The sequence below is a fragment of the Actinia tenebrosa genome, unplaced genomic scaffold (assembly GCF_029948245.1).
Source record: "Actinia tenebrosa isolate PJP-AT-01 unplaced genomic scaffold, QUT_ActTen_1.0 PGA_scaffold10__47_contigs__length_13832649, whole genome shotgun sequence".
In the NCBI taxonomy this organism is placed as follows: domain Eukaryota; kingdom Metazoa; phylum Cnidaria; class Anthozoa; order Actiniaria; family Actiniidae; genus Actinia; species Actinia tenebrosa.
Window position 1 is genome coordinate 1,353,640 of NW_028292570.1, and position 18,371 is coordinate 1,372,010.

The 18,371-nt window shown below is 36.7% G+C and overlaps 1 protein-coding gene across 1 annotated transcript; it reads left to right on the forward strand.

Annotated features, from left to right (window-relative positions):
• Window positions 1–1,066: 1,066 nt before the first annotated feature.
• LOC116288879 (uncharacterized) lies at window positions 1,067–18,236 on the forward strand. The gene is made up of 17 exons (XM_089026450.1): window positions 1,067–1,168; window positions 3,490–3,627; window positions 3,902–4,086; window positions 4,488–4,611; window positions 5,656–5,967; window positions 7,066–7,380; window positions 8,522–8,692; window positions 8,787–8,836; window positions 9,356–9,460; window positions 10,354–10,487; window positions 11,593–11,936; window positions 12,764–12,865; window positions 14,129–14,270; window positions 14,663–14,837; window positions 15,541–15,618; window positions 15,931–16,121; window positions 17,058–18,236. Exons 2-17 carry the CDS (start codon window positions 3,528–3,530, stop codon window positions 17,155–17,157), a joined length of 2,628 nt encoding a protein of 875 aa, XP_088882576.1. The 5' UTR covers window positions 1,067–1,168; window positions 3,490–3,527; the 3' UTR covers window positions 17,158–18,236.
• The last annotated feature ends 135 nt before the right edge of the window (window positions 18,237–18,371 follow it).

The following is an 18,371-nucleotide window of genomic DNA, read 5'->3' on the forward strand; positions in this document are numbered from 1 at the left end:
GATGAAAGTTGTCTAATATATAGCGATTCAAGCATGTTGTTAAGAACTTTTGCCGGGTCCACTCGCTCGCTCGCGGCCTGATATGCCCAACTCGTGAATGTTAATTGAACTTCGTATCATGCAATTTGTCTGCAATCAAACGGGTGATTACAAAACTGCACGACCTCGGACCAAATTGCACACATAACCAAGTTCAATTACCACTTGCTTATATGCATTTTAAAATCTCATGCAATTTCGTCGGTTTTTGAAATCTCTTTTTAATAAATAGTTGTTAAAGGTGGACAGAAGAGGAAGATGATTCCCTTAGATGCAAATGATGATGATGATGACGATCAATGATATGTCATTTTTCTGCGCATACAACTAAAAGCATGACTTTTTTTTAATGTGGGAGCCTTTATTGGGAATGACTGCACATGATAGTGACGTATAAACCTCAACTGCGCATGACAGGTACATACGAACTGCTATCGATGTATAAAAGTCCATGTTCGTGACGTGTATGGTGGCTCCAGTTGAACCAAAATCTTATAAATTGTTCATGAGTTTTTGAAGCAGTTTAAAAAACTCATAGATTGTGTTTTATCAGGTCTAAAACCACTCGGCTACGCCTAGTGCTTTTATACCTGATAAAACACTCCCACTCGTTTTTTTAAACACTACTTTAAAAACACGAGGCGTAGCAGAGAATACTCATTAATAATTCATGAAGGAAACACAATAGTAATCATGACGGTGAAGGATGTTTTTTTGTGGTAAGAAAAAAACAACAATTTCCTCCTTGGTGTATCCTCTTATTTACCACTTTTTTCTTCATCTAGTCGTAAAAATATTTTGAGGACTCTCTCGGCTACGCCTCGTGACATTTTGACAGCTAGAATGACGAATATCGTGGTAAATAAGATGAGTTACACGGAAAACTGAAGGAAATAGGCTAATTTAATGGACTCCCCAGTTGTAAAGAAGCTAAAATTTCCTCAAATTCTTACCGGCGCCAGCCCGCTGTCCGCCCACTTGCCGCGCGGGGTCTAGTACCTACCTTGAATGACCGCTGTCTGAACCTGAGCCCGTCAGCAGCTGCCATTTTGAACTCTCAAAGAACGTCAAGAAAAAGCAAAAATGAAGTAGTAGTTTTTACTCTCTCACTACGTCTGTGTGCTCTTAGGTTAGTATTGTAAATAGTTCATGTCGTGCTGGTTCAACCTTGTCATTTGTTGAGCGTAAGATTTGTGTTTTTAGGGAGTTACTCACAAAACTATTATAAACTACATCGTGTCGTCTTTATATGGGATAATATTTCTTGCTGTTTATATTTAACCAGAATTTCCTTTTCTTGTTTATTATATATATTGATGTTATTCATTTCAAAAGTCTGAGTACGTTGTACTGAATATCCAAAGGCCGCTATATTTTGGACTTTCAAAGTTAATACACACTTGCATGCCTCTATGTACAAGTTACATGAATGCATGTGCTCTCAGTGTTGCGGGCTTTCATGTGAAGTGGTCAGATTGTAGAGAGATTTGGTTATTCTAAAAAAAGGAGTCGATATTCAAAGTTGCCACAACAAAACACACCGTTTTCCTGAGGTTTCCTGTTTTGTTATACACCAATAAGTTTCAAAGAACACAAAGCAGTATTTGATTTTTTCATTATTTGATTTTGAATTATTACATGACACCATCTTGGCCAATAAGAACGGAGAGAGAAAGATGGACTTTGACACTCTCTTGATATATGACAAATTACCTTAGTTTTTTACCTCTTATAGCGGAGCTCCCGCGCGGAGCACCATAGGTATAGAATATGGTAAACTATGCAACTAAGTTTTTGTGGTCATCGCATGGGAACCCTGTGCGTAACGCTAAAAGTGTCGCCCGCCAGGTGTACATCACGCTTCTGATTGGTCGAGCTTTCAAATCACACGTCACTTGGAAAATGACGACTTTTTTTAACGAGCTTTTTTACTATCATTTTTTTGTAAATATTGTAAAAACGAAACAAAAAATTATTGTAGAAATCATGGAAAAAAAGGAATTCGCCACACTGTGAAGATAGAGGTTAGGACATTTTCTATTTTGTTTTATTTAGTGTAGATAACATAGCTACAACATTACCGGAAAACGAGCAACAAACTAGCATGACGAACAAGCGAAAAAAGTACTTGTTTTGTTATTATGGTAAGAGTATTCGTAGTCCATACATGATATAAAATAATCATTTGAAAAAGCACTTTTTGAATTCCACAATTAAACAAATCCAAGAGATTTTTGACAAAGTTTAAAGCTAAATAACATTCCTAAATTTACCGGCAAACGAGCAACGAACTAGAATGACAAACATGCGAAAAGAGTGTACCTGATTTGTTATTATGGTAAGAGTACTTTCATTTTGAATTTCATTCAATAATTTTATATCTTTCTGCAGATAATTTATCTAATTATTGAATGAGTTTTAAAATTACACCAAATATTCAACTGTTTATTGAGCTTTTCGACCTAGTACATGATTATAAGAATGAGCTTAAATTTGTGTTGTTGTGAGATATGTTATTGTCTAAAGAATGGTACCTTGTCTTTCACTTTCAAAAGCTAAGAAAATATTAAAAAACATTTCCAAATGCCAATTTACTGACAAAAAAATTATTTTGTATTTGCATTGCATTTTGCGTTATTTTCTATTTTGCCTCAGTTGTTCTTGTCAAGTATAAATGAATGTAAACTTATTAGTTTTTCAAAAACTTTTGTTGTTACTTGAAAACTGGTAAAATTGAATTTTCAAAATCTAGTAAGCTTATGTTTTCAAGCTTCTCGAAAAATATAGTTAAGACTCTTATGAATGAAAATACGGTTCTTGTAAAAACATAAAACTTTTGATGTGGATAATTAACCAAACATCGTTATTAGTGTAAAAGAACTAAGTAAAAGTAAGCTTATGTATTTTGCTCACCTTTTGTTTTACCAGTTTTCAAGTCTGTTTAATAGTCTTGATTTGTCCATAAAAGTTCGGAAATCTCCAAAATTTCGATTTAAATGACATCCGAGGTAAATTTCACTAAACCTGATATTGTAGTTATGTAGTATTAGTTATCTTTCGTTTTATAAGTAAAATTAACCAGGAATTCAAAGCTTAAAAAATGTCGGCCATGGAAAACTTTGTCGAATAATTTTCCAAGAAAAAAACTAGCCCCTGGGGGGGGTTGGTGGTGAGTTGTGTACAAAATTCATATAAGTGGGATCGGGGGAGTATTCTCGCGCAAAGAAAACGATGTGTAGTGCATTTTGATTCGTTTTCAGTGCATGCTTTTTATTATGGGAGACATTATCTTGATATTGAATCAAAAAATTGAAGATTTTTTTCCGATTTTAATCTTATCTTTCACATTCAATAAAATTGGGCTCCCTGTGACTTGCATATCAGGAGCTCCGCTTTTAGGCAGTGCCTAAATATATTTAATATATTTTGATATTGTTATTTGATCAACAGGAATTAATGAGGTTTAAATCAACGGGTAAGCAGTTTTGATGGGAAAGCGTTCCAAGGAACGTAATTTACTGGCCAATGCTGGCCGTAGACGGCCTGTACTTCAGATCAACAGGGTGTCAAGAAGGGAAGTGTCTGAAGGCAAGTACGAAATACAATACCATTCTACATAGAAGATTTTATGTATAGTGCATGTAAACTAGAGTATATTTAACAGTTTACTGTGTGATATTCAATCAGCCGTGCGTGTGTTTAATACACTGAATCGTCAAATATGGCGACCAATATATATTTAAATAACTATTTTTCTGCACTGATTAGTGACTGACTAGCCTCTCACACATGTAAAAACGCTTATATTGCCATGTGAACATGAAGCTAAATGGTGTTTGTATCAAACAATTATTAATTACAGTAATGCCCAATTCAAGTGCCGACATTGCAATCAATCCCAACAACATAACTGGTATTGGTTTACTTGGTGCGTATGGAGGTCACAGTGATGATGACGATGATGATAATGACGACAATGCTAAACAAGGTCAACAGACCGGGAATACCAAGGATGCAATGGAAACACAACTTGCAGATTTTTTCATGGTAAAAATACATCAATATTTTTCTATATTATAACACAATGTACCTCTTCTATATTTCCCTTCTTTTTCTTTAATTTCCTCTTTTGTTGTCCACTGCATTTCTTTCTTATGTATTTTTTCTTTCTCCACTGTATTTTCTTTCTGCAAAGTGAATATTGGGACAGAGCATAAAATTAATGCTTGCAAACTCACAAAATGTGAGTGAAATTTTGACAAATAACATAACTACATAGCTACAGTAAGTCTTGTGAGTATGACCAAATAGAAGGACTCAAAACTTTAGAACCGGCATCAAGTACATGTATATGTCAAGTTTAATAATGTCAAGCGTAAGTTATGTTTTTGACATGATTCTGGTGTCTTTGACATGATCAATGTACACATATTGTTGAATATTTCCAGGAAATCCAGTCAATGGAAACAGAATGTAATCCTTCAGAAACACAAGATCAAGCTGATACAATAAAACAGACGGTCAAACCTACTGATCAAGAACCAGCTGATGAAGAACATCAAAAACAAGAAGGTAATAGTAGAAAAATATTATTATTATTTATTAATGGTTTTCAAATGTTTTTAGAATAAAAAGAAGAAGAAGAAAGCAGAGTTCTATAGTATTAGTACTTTACTGTTGTCAAAGCAATGTCTTTAAGTTTAAAGCCTGTTTCTTTGACCTAACTGACTGTCGTGGCATTAAGAAGAACATGGAATTTAGAAGGCATTTCTACAGAGTACATGTAGCTTTTTGTCCACTGAAATTCCAATGGAATTTAGAATTTAGAAATTGATTTTTGCAAAGGGAGAAAAGCAGGAGAGAATTCCGACACCGAGCCAGCCAGTCAGTGGGACTAAAACCTGGGTCACATTGGGGGAGGCCCTGTCCACTCTATGAATCACATTTCTATCAGTGCTTGTTAAAACTTGGTTACAGTGGAACCCCACTTCACAGGTTTGGATATTTTTCAAAACTATATTTAAAGAATATAATCAATAATGGAGGGTCAAGAACTTCAGAACGATGAGTGAAAAGCAAATAACCATTTAAACATATATTTATTTCGTCAGTCAAATCAAGTCTAATTTAAGATGGAGAGTATATTAAAACTACTGACATCAGTAACGTAACATTCTTTTCTCCGTTGACAAAGCCTCTTCTATAGCGTTCGGAAGTCCTGGGAAAAAATGCACCTAAAATCTTCCAATGTACCCCCTACCCCCAAATAGTGGTACATAACAAAGATTAGGTGTTAAATTAGCAGCAGCATATATACTAGCACATTGGGCTACCCAAAGCAATCTCCAAGAGTGTCTTGTATTTATTTTAAAATTACATTACTTGCCATCCTTACCATTTTCCCCAGATCCTAACTATCCCTGGCAAGCATGCCTAGATGCTAATAGTAATTCCTATTATTTCCATCAGTGCTTGTTAAAACTTGGTTACAGTGGAACCACACTCATTCATTATGTACACTTCCATATACATGTAGGTCCCAACCAAATACACATACATTTTCTATTATATTTATTTCAAAATTACATTACTTGCCATCCTTACCCTTTTCCCCAGATCCTAACTATCCCTGGCAAGCATGCCTAGATGCTAATAGTAATTCCTATTACTATTGGAACATGGAAACAAATGAGGTACAGTGGGAACCACCACCAGGCTTCCAGTTTACTCAGTCAACTGAACCAGTATCCTACACTGATGAGCCATGCCTAAATGAAGAACACGGCATGCTCTCAACAACGTCAAGTGTATCTTACGATGTAGGGCCAGCAGAACAAGATGTTAATGAAGATGATTATGAAAATGAAGAAGAAGAAGATGAAGAAAACAAAAGTGTGCCATTTTTGCTCGGTAGTATGGTGAAAAAAGGTGAGTAGAAGATGTGAACCACTAACATAACACTAGGATCTGATATAAATTAAAGGTAATAAATTTATTATAAGACATTATATTGGCTGAAAAATACTCTAGTTTCGAGATCTCTGCTGCTCAGGGTTAACCTTGATTTTGTGTGCTACAATATAATCACATGTTCCAGTGAAGGTCCATGGAATTTTAAAGTGTTTTTATATTCATTCCTCAAAATTGTGCATTCTTTACTTTACCATTGGTATTTGTGAATATTTAGTCACTGATTCCAGACTAACCCTGATTAAATAAGTCTGTAATCATGGAACACAGCAGTAATTTGGAACTCAAACTCGGACCCCAAGGTTAGAATAATAATTGCTGTAATGACCTTGTTGAGGTACTTCTAGCACTTTTTAACTAACACTACCTTTTAATACTCTAAGTAGAAAATTGTTTATGTTCTTTCTCAAAATAAAAAAAATCTACAAAGCTTTTTGCTGTTGTATCACAGCGTGGGAGCTAGGCTCCAAACTAGGTGAAAGCCCAGAGAACGAATTAGAATTTAATAGTTGATTTTTGTGAAGGGAGGAAAACCAGAGAACCCGGAGAAAAACCCTTGAAGCACAGGAGAGAACCAACAAACAACTCTATTCACATATGAAATCGAGATCGGCAGGACTCGAACTTGTGCCGCATTGGTGAGAGGCGGCGCATTAGCAGCGCACTGCCACTGGTGCTTCCGGTAGGAATAGGACAAATTTGCTTAGTTTTACAGTAATGCTGTCATTCCATAGAGTATTATTTCTTTGTTTAAGGGTTACACATTGGAAGGCACATGAATATGGATACAATTCAAACAACAATATATCATTCTCAAGAGATGTGGTCTGAAATGGGAAAATTGGATTACTGGTCCATACAAATTACCTTTAAAGATTATTCTAAAACTTAACTACAGCTGTACTGTATAACCTTTCTTTGAATCCCTAGAAGAGTCCCTGAACACGTCACTGTACAGTAACATTAGTCTGTGTTAGTTTTAATAATTATGTTAATAATTATTTATACTTCAATATATTTGTAATCTATTTATAATTCTCATTATGTGCTATCAAGCATCAAGTCAAACTGGAGATACCTTGCCAATACCAGATGAGCAGGCAGACAGCAGTGCTGATGATGATGATGATAATGATAAACCTGATGATGATGATGATAAACAATCACATGATGAAGACCTACCTGATAACATTGGTCATCCACTACTGGTTAGTACTGATACTCAACAAGATAGTAGTCCTGTCATCACAGATCTTGGAAAGAAGAGAGAGAGTTGTGAACCAGCAGCAGACAAATCACTGGTAATGAAGAAACCAAAACTTTCTGAAAATGAAGACTCTGTTGATGACTTCGCTGAACAACTTCTGGAAGGTACAGTATATGGGTCAGAATGCTATATTTCTCTAAAAGGATTATATGATCTGTGTAGTGTACTTAGATCTTATTAACCGAGCTTGGTCGGCCTGTACGGGATAATCTTGACCGAGGTCTGTACCCGACCGAGGTCAAGATTATCCCGTACAGCTCGACCAAGCTCGGTTGATAAGAGTTTTATTATATGACCACTTTTCATTGAAAAGGACAAAATGTTTTCACCTTAAGATTAATATGCGATTGGGCCGGTTAATACCGGAGAATCTAGACCAGTCCGCGATGCAATCTATCCAATCAGATTGCTCGATTTGCTAGTGTCCAGGCTCTAAGATTCACGGTCATATAATAAATGTACTTATTAACCTCTTTTCATGTCAGATATCCCGATTACAGTCGCAACAATCTAAAAACTTTAACAATTCAGCAGCCTGTTCTGAAATTGTTTAAAATATTTTATTTGTTTGTTTGCTTGCTTGCTGTGGCAATCAAAGTAACATATTCTTCTGAATCAAAATATAATGGGAATTCCCTTATTTGACACTGTATATTATCAACTGATTGAAAATGAAATAACAGCATACAGTGTTGGACAGAATTAAGTGTCTCATGATCATTTGCTTTTGGTTTGGAAGAAGCAAAGATTCTAGACAACTTAAAAAGCATGTAAGCCACTCTCCTAAACGTGGCAACCTAAGTATTACAATCTTGAATCACAAGCTATTATGAGTCATCCAGAGTGGAAAAACAAAAAAGGCAATCGATAATATGTAGATTTCAATTGTTTATCTTTTTTTACTTCAATTCAGAACTCTGTGTCTGCGAGCTACCTGCTGAAATTTATTTTTTCACTGCCCTCCATCAATCCTAATTAGTGGGTACCTTTCATATTTTTGACTGGCAGCAGCGAAAAACCAAATTTAAGCGTGCAGCTTGCAGACACAGAGTTCACAGTTTATGAAAATTGCAGTAATGGGTTAAGGTGATGGATATGCAGTCTTTGGCTAGCTGCATTTTTTGCTCCCTGGATGCCCCATAATTCATTTCAATCTAAGCTGCGTTATCGCCAAGAGATAGTGATTACAGTATCATTCCCTTGCTAGCTCTCTTCTAAGTTTGTTTTGTACTAATATTAAATTAGATACATATGATCAAGGACAGAAGGAGGTAACAAGTGAAGATAACATGGAGATGTCAGATGAAGATGAAACTGAACAAACAACTGATGATAGACTGCTACCCCCTGAAGCATTCCAGCACATTGATTCCCCACCACAAGAAAAAGATAAACCTGTCTCTGCACCTCTCATTGGTACATATCACTTGTAGATTGATTTGTTAGTTATTCTAGACATTAGACCGCCTGGAAATTTAAAAAATGTTTTTGTTGAATTGTTTTATTGCAGATGAAAGAAAAGTTTCTTTATACACTGAATTAGAAGAAAAAGAATTTAGAGTATGTATAACAAATTATAAGAATCTGTTCATAATATTAATTTTATTAATTTATACATTTCTTGAAAGAAGGGGTGGTAAGATGGAAAGAGAGATTGAGAAAGTGGGAGAGGAAAATGGGAGAAGAAGAGTCTCAAATGGACACAGATCTTAAAATTATGGACACCTCTATATTATGAATTATGATGTCTGTAAATTATGTTGTTTGGGTTGAATTTTGGCAGCCTGCAAATTTTGTTTAGATTCTGATAAAAGATAAAAAATAGAAATATTTTACTTGACCTTACTCTACACTACCACAGCATTAACGTTTTGCAACACACAACACTCAACTCACATGTTGATTTTTATGGAGGGAGGATTGAACCAGAGAACAAATTCAATGCACATGTTTGTCGGTATCATTCAATAAAAAATTCTCACAACTATTGAATGTATATTTGGTATATTTGATATTAGTGATCAATGACATTGGTTTTTGGAAATTAATATAATTTCTTTTTTAATCTGTTATTTACAGAGCAAGATAATAGAGAAGTCAGCACTACTGAACAACAAGTTGGAATTTCTTAATGTGTCCACAAAAGACATTTCTACTTTGCATGTTATTTTCATTGAGATGGAGGTGAGAGAAAGTTAAATTGAAATAACTAACTAGAGTAGAACTTTAAAAGCGTTTTGTTTTGAGGCATTTAAATAATAAAAAAATTATGACGACTAGTTTTGTCCACATTTACAAATGCACCCCTGCCAGTGTCATTATCTAGAGTGTGTGCATATAATCAAAGGCAAAAGTTCTAATATGTTACTAGAATTACTTACTACTTTTTGTTTTTCCTATTTCTCTACTTTTCTTTCTTTACATTCTTTCTCACACTGGTTTGATTCCTCCATTTCAATTAAAAATATAAGGTTTACATCAACTTCCATCCTGCAGGATTAATTTACCTGTCTCGGCTTTAATTCATATTTGATTGAATATGTTGTTACACGCTTCTATTAGCCTTTTAGGCTTCTGTCTAAAAAAAGCTTATAACTCATTTTATCATATGACCTGTATCTGCCTGGGCGCGCACTTAGAAAAACCTTCGGGGAAATGTTGTGAGCAGGGCCGTACGGCTTTGAGCGAGCAGGGCCATACGAATCTGTACACCCCTGCTCGAATCCGCGCGCTTTCTCTTTTTTAGCTTTTATTTACTATTTCTTTCTTTCTATTATTTTTTTATTATTTTTTTAGTGAGGGTCATATGATAAAATGCTTATTGACTGAGTTAGGTCGGGCCGTATGGTAAAATATTTGGCTCTCGGTCATTTGTACGGACCTCGCTGCGCTCGTTCCGTACGGCATCACCTCGAGCCAAATATTTTCCCGTACGGCCCTCCCACTCAGTCAATAAGTACATAATCTACACCTGGTGGCCATTAACTAACATAATATATTTCTGGGTTGTATAATTATAAAAATAAGTGAAACTATTATTGATAATGATGTTATTAATAATAATCCCTTTTACTTAGACCCGTATCAAAGACTGGAGAGAAGGGGCACTAGACAGTCGTCACTTAGTAAGAAAGTTACAAGAAGCTGATGAACAAATCAAGAAATATGAAGAATCTGCTGTCCCCCCTGGTTGGAGCTGCCACTGGGACAGGTACTGTATCATCTTCTATTTTGCCAGGGGGAGTCTTAATGCTGGATGAACATTTTAAAAGAGACTATGCTATGGATAATGAGATCAGTACAAAGACATCATCTATCACAAGATAGATGAGTGTTGGGAAAATCATGAGAACATTAAGTTATTTAACTGTCTTAAATGCATCATTCTGTGTATATTATCTGTGTCTGTCTGTCTATGTTTTTGTGTCTTCGCAAGTCCTGTTTCCTACAAGCGTATCTTTTTCATATCATAATGTCAATGTCACCACCATTATCATCATCATTGCTATCATAATCATTAATATTGACATATTTAATGGCATTATATCATCATTGCCATTAACAACCCTCTCATGCACAGGCATTAGTTATCAATTCAACCAATACCATACACTGTAATCATTATCATCATTATCATCACCACCACTATCAACGCCACTACCATCATTAGCAAACATCATCATTATTATCCTTATCATCAGTATCATCATCATCATAACCATCATTGGCATTATCATTATCATTACCACTACTGTACCATCATCATCATCATCATCACCACAACCACTTAATATTATCATCAACATTATCATCATCATTACAACCATCAGTGTACTCTTGTGTGTGTCTGTGTTTGTAAATGTGTTGTATCTGTGAAATCCTGCAATCGTTGAATATCTGATGGCCAAGACAAAAGTATATCCTGGTACAATGATCTACCAATCCAGTTCTCTTGACTATCGTCATTGGAACAACAAGAACAAAGAACAGCTAGAGGTCAGTGAACAGTTAGTTAATATACGTCAGTGAGAATATATGCTGGTACGACATGTATATATACTATTTACACTATTGTTATGCCGAGAGGCTTGGCAAAGTACAGCATGACTGCTGACATAAAATATTTATAAATTCTTCTTAATATTTCTTTAAAAACTAAAAAAATCACATTCTGAAGGTAAAATAAACATTTATAAACTTGTGATAATCAAAAGAAGTTGTGCGGTGTTGCCAAGTCTCTCTTGTTTACATGGAAAACTAAATCCAAACCTTGTTTCTCATTTTTCTTTCCTTCTCTTTCTTTCATTCACTTCCAGAAAGCACAAACGTTATTACTACACCAATAATGATACGCAGCAGTCACAGTGGGATTTCCCTGTAGAAGAACTAAAAGAAAAGGAACAGGAACCTGACCAGGCAACAGCATCATTAGTTTCCATGGCAACCACCATGCCGACAAATGTCATGCCTATGACTTCTATGCTGACGACTATCATGCCGACGACTATGACTCAAGCAGCACTAAATGTGACAGCACCTGTGGTCCCAACATGGAACACTGCGGCAAGCCTCATGGCAGTAAACAGTAGTGCTTTACAAGTGCCAATGATGCCAATGGGTATAACATCAGTATCTCATGCAAAGGCTATGCCTGTTATAGGTAAAGTACGGTAGACATTCTATGGGATGATCGCAGGGTTAACCACAGATCATTTCACACGAGTGATTTGATGTTGCAATCAAATAACCTTGATTGTCATGTGACAATCGCACTGCAGTTATCGCCAGTGTGAACGGGCCTTAAAGTGCCTAATAATTTAGGATATTTATTTTTTATGTTTTTATATAAAAAAACTAGCCATTCTAAAATATGTATCAAAATAGTTTTTGATTCTGAAGCCTCCTATTTTATTTTATTTTATTTTTATTTTTTTTCAAGCTGTCAAATATACAAACTGGCTTTTTTTTTACCTCTGGTCAAGTGAAGTGATGATCTAGGGGACTGGCCTGTGATGTCAAAGGAGCAAATTAGTTTTGGATGCCCCTTATTCTCTATAGATTTCACTAGTATTTATGGCCAATTCACTGTTTTTTACGCTTCCAAAAGGCCTTATATTATTGGCTGGAGGGTCTTAAAAACTTCAAACTTCGGAAATGAACTTTTTTATGGAGATATTTTTTTAGAAATTAATTTTTTCGGAGGGAGGAAAACTGGAGAACTCAGAGAAACACCCTCATGGCACAGGACAGATACAACAAATAGCCCTGCTCACATAGGACCCCCAAGCCTGGCAGAAGTCAAACCAGGTCGCATTAGTGAGAGGTGATGCATCAACAGTAAAGGCCACCTGTGCTTTGTCTTGGGGTGCAAGAGATTTGGTCCTGGTGTCTTTTGTCATGTCAACCAACATGGTGGTCACATCTTTTCTCATTTTATTGTTATGGGTTGCACGCTGCTAACTGATGTCCTCTTTCTTATCATTTCAGGTCTACAACATTATTATAACCCTCCAGCACCTGGGACTGAGAATGGAGAATCTGTGATATTCAACACAAGTACAGCATGTGAATCACCACCTCCTCCCCCTGGTAAGTCTAGATAGAATAATGTGGAGGGAGGGAGGGAGGAATGGAAGGAGGGAGGAATGGATGGAGGGAGGGAGAGATGGATGGATGGATTGATGGAGGGAGGGAGGAGAAAGGGAGAAAGGGAGAAAGGGAGGGATGGATGGGCACAATAAAAATCTTCCTTTTTTTATCATCATCATCATCATCATCGTTATTATTTATTATTATCATTATCATGACTACCATTTCTTTTTTCTGACTGGTGAGCAAGTTTTTTAAAATTACTTTAAATTGGTGATTCTTTTTAGCTACTTGTAAAGAACTGAATGAAACAATGTGTAACCAGTGTGTTACCAAATGCAGTTTTATTACGATCTCTCGAAACAGAAAGTTTGTTTGCTCACCAGTATATTTCACCCATGCAAGGGCGCCAGGACAGATGGATTGGATTTTGAATATGTGTGATTGTTTCAGTTATTCGTAGATTTCTAATTGAATTGATATATGTTTGTTTCATCTTTAAAATAAACGTCCTTTCCAAGCCAACAGTCCTTCTGGTTTGAATCAGACGTACGATATGAATATAATTTATTTACCACGTCCACCAACGGTCTTTCTGGTTTGAATATGCTGTACGTACGCTCTGAGTATTTACCGCTGCACTATCCTTGACAAGCAGCGCAGGCGCCGCTTCGTTAGCGATTACTCACCTTTAATAAGTTAATCAAATTTACCCTCAGTACAGTAAAATAGGTCTATTTTACTGTACTGAAGGTAAATTTGATTAACTTATTAAAGGTAAGTAATCGCTAACGAAGCAATGCCGGCGCTGCTTGGCACGGATTGTGCAGCGGTAAATACTCAGAGCGTACGGCTGATTCAAACCAGAAAGACTGTTGGTGGACGTGGTAAATATATTCATATCGTACAGCTGATTCAAACCAGAAAGACCGTTGGTTGGAAAGGATGTTTATTTTAAAGATAAGTGAACACTATTTAGTATCCATTTAGAAACAAACATATATCAATTCAATTAGAAATCTACGAATAACTAAAACAATCACACATATTCAAAATCCAATCCGTCTGTCCTGGCGCCCTTGACCCATGGGAATCAAGATGTTCATTCATTTGCTCTCAGTGAATTAATCACCACATGATTACTGAGCTGCAAAGAGCAAATTGATAACCAGCAATAATGACTCAATCTTGTACCAAGTTTAAGTTGTAAAAGTTGTTTCAATTTTAAAAGTAAGTTGACAATTCCTTATTACTATCTTTTAGGAACTGATGAATTACCACCCCTCCCCCCAGGGGAATCAGCCCCTCCTCCCCCACCCCCACCCCCACCTCCACCAGCACCTCCAGAAGAAATACCACCCCCTCCCCCTGAAGACGATGGCATAGATTCTTCTGATAATCAAAAGTAAGTTACTGACTCAATAAATAAGCACAATCTAACACAAATCAAAACTTTTTTTCTGGAATTAAGAAACAACAACAAAAAGACTACGCAATTTGATGGGGTAACTAGATTTACACAGAGAAATTTTCATCCAGGCCCTTTCTAAATATTTAGAATTTAGAGGTTGATTTTTGTGAAGGGAGGAAAACGGAAAAACCCAGGGAAAAACCCAGAGAAAAACCCTCAAAGCAATGGAGAGAACCAAAAAACGACTCTTCTCACTTCTCACATACAAAAAGTCCAAGAATCAAACCTGGGTCATATTGGTAAGAGGCGACCACAGGGTTGGACTAGAGCCTATCCATGAAATGTCTGTACAATTATTTAGTATGTTTTCTGTCATCTCTTATCAGTATAACATCAATGACGTTAGCGTCACACTCAGTTCCACCCACCAATAGTTCAGCAGTTTTTATGGCTGCAGCTTCTAACAGCATAGCAGGGCGAAGCCTTATTGATTACTCAGATCTGGAGATTCTGTCCAACAGCCCTGTTGTCCCCCAGGAACTAGCTGGCGCTTCTTATCAGGTTTGCTTACTTTTCTAGCTCTTGATTGCTTCTGTTACAAGAGCCTACATTCCTCCTGTCATCAGTGAGAACCAAGAGTTGCTGGTCAGAAGGAATCAATAGGCTCTGGACAAAGAATTATTGTGATAAATCCATGACAACATTGCAGTATGTGTCTGCAGTTATTAATTCTTGGGGTGCATGTTACGTCATAGCAACCATGCTGCTTCATGAATGAATCCTCATTAGCTTTTATTGTTAGATCAACCAACATGGTGGCTGTTTCATTGTTATTCATATCTCAAGGGATTTTGAGTCACGTGGTTGCACCCCAAGAATATTATGTCAGCCACAATAGCATCAAATTGGCCTTTTGCAACAAACAGTCACATACTGACATATCACTTTGATAAAGAATCAATTCAGCTCAAGGTCCCTTGGGGAAGGCTCTGCTGGATGGCAAACAAACTTTAAATTGCTTAGTATCTTGAAATCGAAAGTATCTTATAAGGGGAAAAAATTTTTTTTGAAAAGGTTTTGGATACGACATTAGTAGTTCAGCAAAACATCTTTAAATAAAGGAAGTCCAAATTTTTTTGCCATCCAGTAACAATCATGTGTCAATCTATCGCAAAAGGCCTGTTACTTCTAAGGTTTCTTAGCATATGTTCACCCGTTATTAAAGCATGTTTAATTCACTGGCTATACTGTTGGACTCTTTCAGAGCGGTACAGCCTCTTCTGTCCCGTCAACACAACTAGCAAGTACTAAACCCCAAGGAAAGAAGAAAAAGAAATTCAAGGTATGACAGCTGATTCCTGCCTGGAACTCCACAGTTACAGTATTACATTTACCAGCACATAGATCTAAAATAAAGAGTTTTAATAATACCGTAATTTCTAGAATGTAAGGCTTAGTCTCACTTGTAAAATAGAAAAACAAATAGCAGAAATTAAAGTAACAAAAATTCCTGGATTCAAGGATTCGTCAAAAGTCAGACGAAAAAGTGTAACGTTACTTATAAGGGGAAATATTTCTTTATTTGTTTATTCATTTATCTATCTATTCATTCATTCATGCTTTCTGTCTCTAATATGAATATTTCATGTGTTAGAAGGGGAAAATGTTTGGCTCCACGTTATCGTCCAAAGTCAGAAAAGTATCGTCACTTGTCCAGAAATGGCAGACTATCGAACAACAACAAGTGGAACCAGAATTACTGGACAGCAGTGAAGAAGAAGATGAGGATAGAGAAGAAATGAATAAAAGAATGATAGAAGAATGGAAAGAAAGCCAAATGCAAAGGTATGTGGTGAATATCAGAGCTAGACTCAGAGTTTTCATTTAGGGTCGGGGATCAGAGAATGCTCCGGTAACTGACTAGAATTCTCCGGCTTAAACTACCACCTACAGCTTGGTAATTCGTAAAAATACCCACTTATAGCTATTAGACTCTTTGGCTAGTTCATGACTTCTATCATTTCAAAACTTAATAAAATCCCTACGAGCTAGTGCTTGATGTGTGCACAACGTAGGGAGCAGTTCGTTATAAGCTATTCAGAGGTTGAGGAAAAGACTGGTTCGAGTTGGAATTGCAGTGCATTGTGGGACGGGTTTAGGGAAACTATTTCCTAGATGGCGTACATTTCGTGCCCCAAAACAGTCCCATAGTGCATTGCAATGTCAACTCGACCCAGTTTTGCCTCAACCTCGAAATGGTTAATATAACTTGTCTCTAGCGACAGGGCTGATAAACGTACGCGCTTGTACCAAGTTGTTCAAGCAAACAAACAAAGATGGCCGCTGGAAAATTTTGCATCTAACACCCACTAGTTTTTCAGGGGAAAGCAATTTAATGCGAAACGTTCTACATGCGATGAAAACAAATCTTAGGAACTGGTTAATAGATTAGAATAAAATGTTTTAACCTTCAAGAAATGAGCTTATCCTAAACATTACACGAAGCAGGAAAGCCTATATTGTTATCCGCAACCGCTGACTCGTTTTTTCAGCCCTATCATCCCTAGTAGAAGACTGGGGCTTGGACTCACAACCAGGCGCCATCTAGACTCGTACCCAGTCGTCACAGGTTTTTTTTAATGCGCGCGAAGGCTTTTGGAAAGGACATACACCGCGAACTCACTAAATCCTTCCTATCAACCACAACTTAAGATCAATAAGAGAAGAGAAGCGACAAACAATCTCACACCTGATTTACACTTGACTTTCCTTGCTCCACAGTGGTAAAGCTTCTCTGAACCCGAACTTCGAGGAAGTCAAAGGAGACTGGCGAGAACGCCTAAAAATCAAAAAGTACGCAGGCAGCAGCAATCCAACGTAGATCAACAAATATAAAGAATACTAGCTGGACGAACAGACAGGATGTTCTTAGATAAATACCATCCCCTGGTCTAGGGTCTTCAATGCACTCCAACATCAGGATAATGCTATCTAGTGTATATACTACTATGATAAGTTTCATATCATGTCATCGCCGCCATGTTGGTGGTACTTAACGGAATATTTCTCCTTTTCTTCCTTTGTCAATAGCACCAACATGGCCGCTTGGCTGTAATTGGTTGCAAACCATGCGTAGGTTCAGAAGTTTAGCTTGTGTTATATATACCAAAAATGAGTAACTCTTATACCCCGATTACCTACAAAACATTTCCGTCAAGTTACAAGGTAAATAACTCACATTCTATATTTTAGATGAGCGGAAAGAATCAACGCTCCGGAAAATATAGTATAATTGCGAGGACTGTAATATTTCCCCGGCCAGGGCATTGGATTTTGATGAGTAAATGAGCTTTTAGAGCAACTGGTTATTCAATATTACGGTGCAAAGGACGTAGCTTTCATCTTGCATTACTATCGACTTGTATTACAAATTACGGTCAATGTTTTGAACATTGTAGCCTATAGAAACTCACTTTACCCAGAACCCACGTAAGCTTTGGACGCCGCCAAGGAAGGCTTTTAGGCAAATACAGGAAAAAACTATTTTCAAAAGATGACAGTTGTATTTGACCAGAGTCTTTTTTGTCGGTTAATAAAAAGAGCTTGGGGTCTGGAAACGGGAATGGGCTGTGCTCCGTTCCAAACTTTAAATACTATAGGAAATTTATTTTAAATAGGAAAAGAATAGTTTTTATATTTAACAAGCTTTTTGCCAATTATGGCATTCTAAGCACGTTTAGTTTTATTGCCGGGTTTCTTGGTTGTATCGGGGTGCTGGTCTGATAAAGAAGTCTGATCAGCTAGCTGTCACGTGACCATTTGTCGTCTGTAGGTCTAGTTTTGTCACGTGTCAGTTGTAAACTCGACTGTAGAGTAAGAATCAGCGTAAGAATGTGATTATCCTGAGAAGTTGCTTAACTGTGTAAATAGATGGATAAATAAAGATAATTGTTTTAGAAAAAAGAATCTGGTTTGTTTTCTAAAAGGTAAATCACTGGAAAGGACGGGTAATAGTATAGGGCTGAATAATTTGTACTGGGAACCTGCGCGAAAATGCACTCTACGATGAGTTCATACAATAGGGGCTTAGCACCA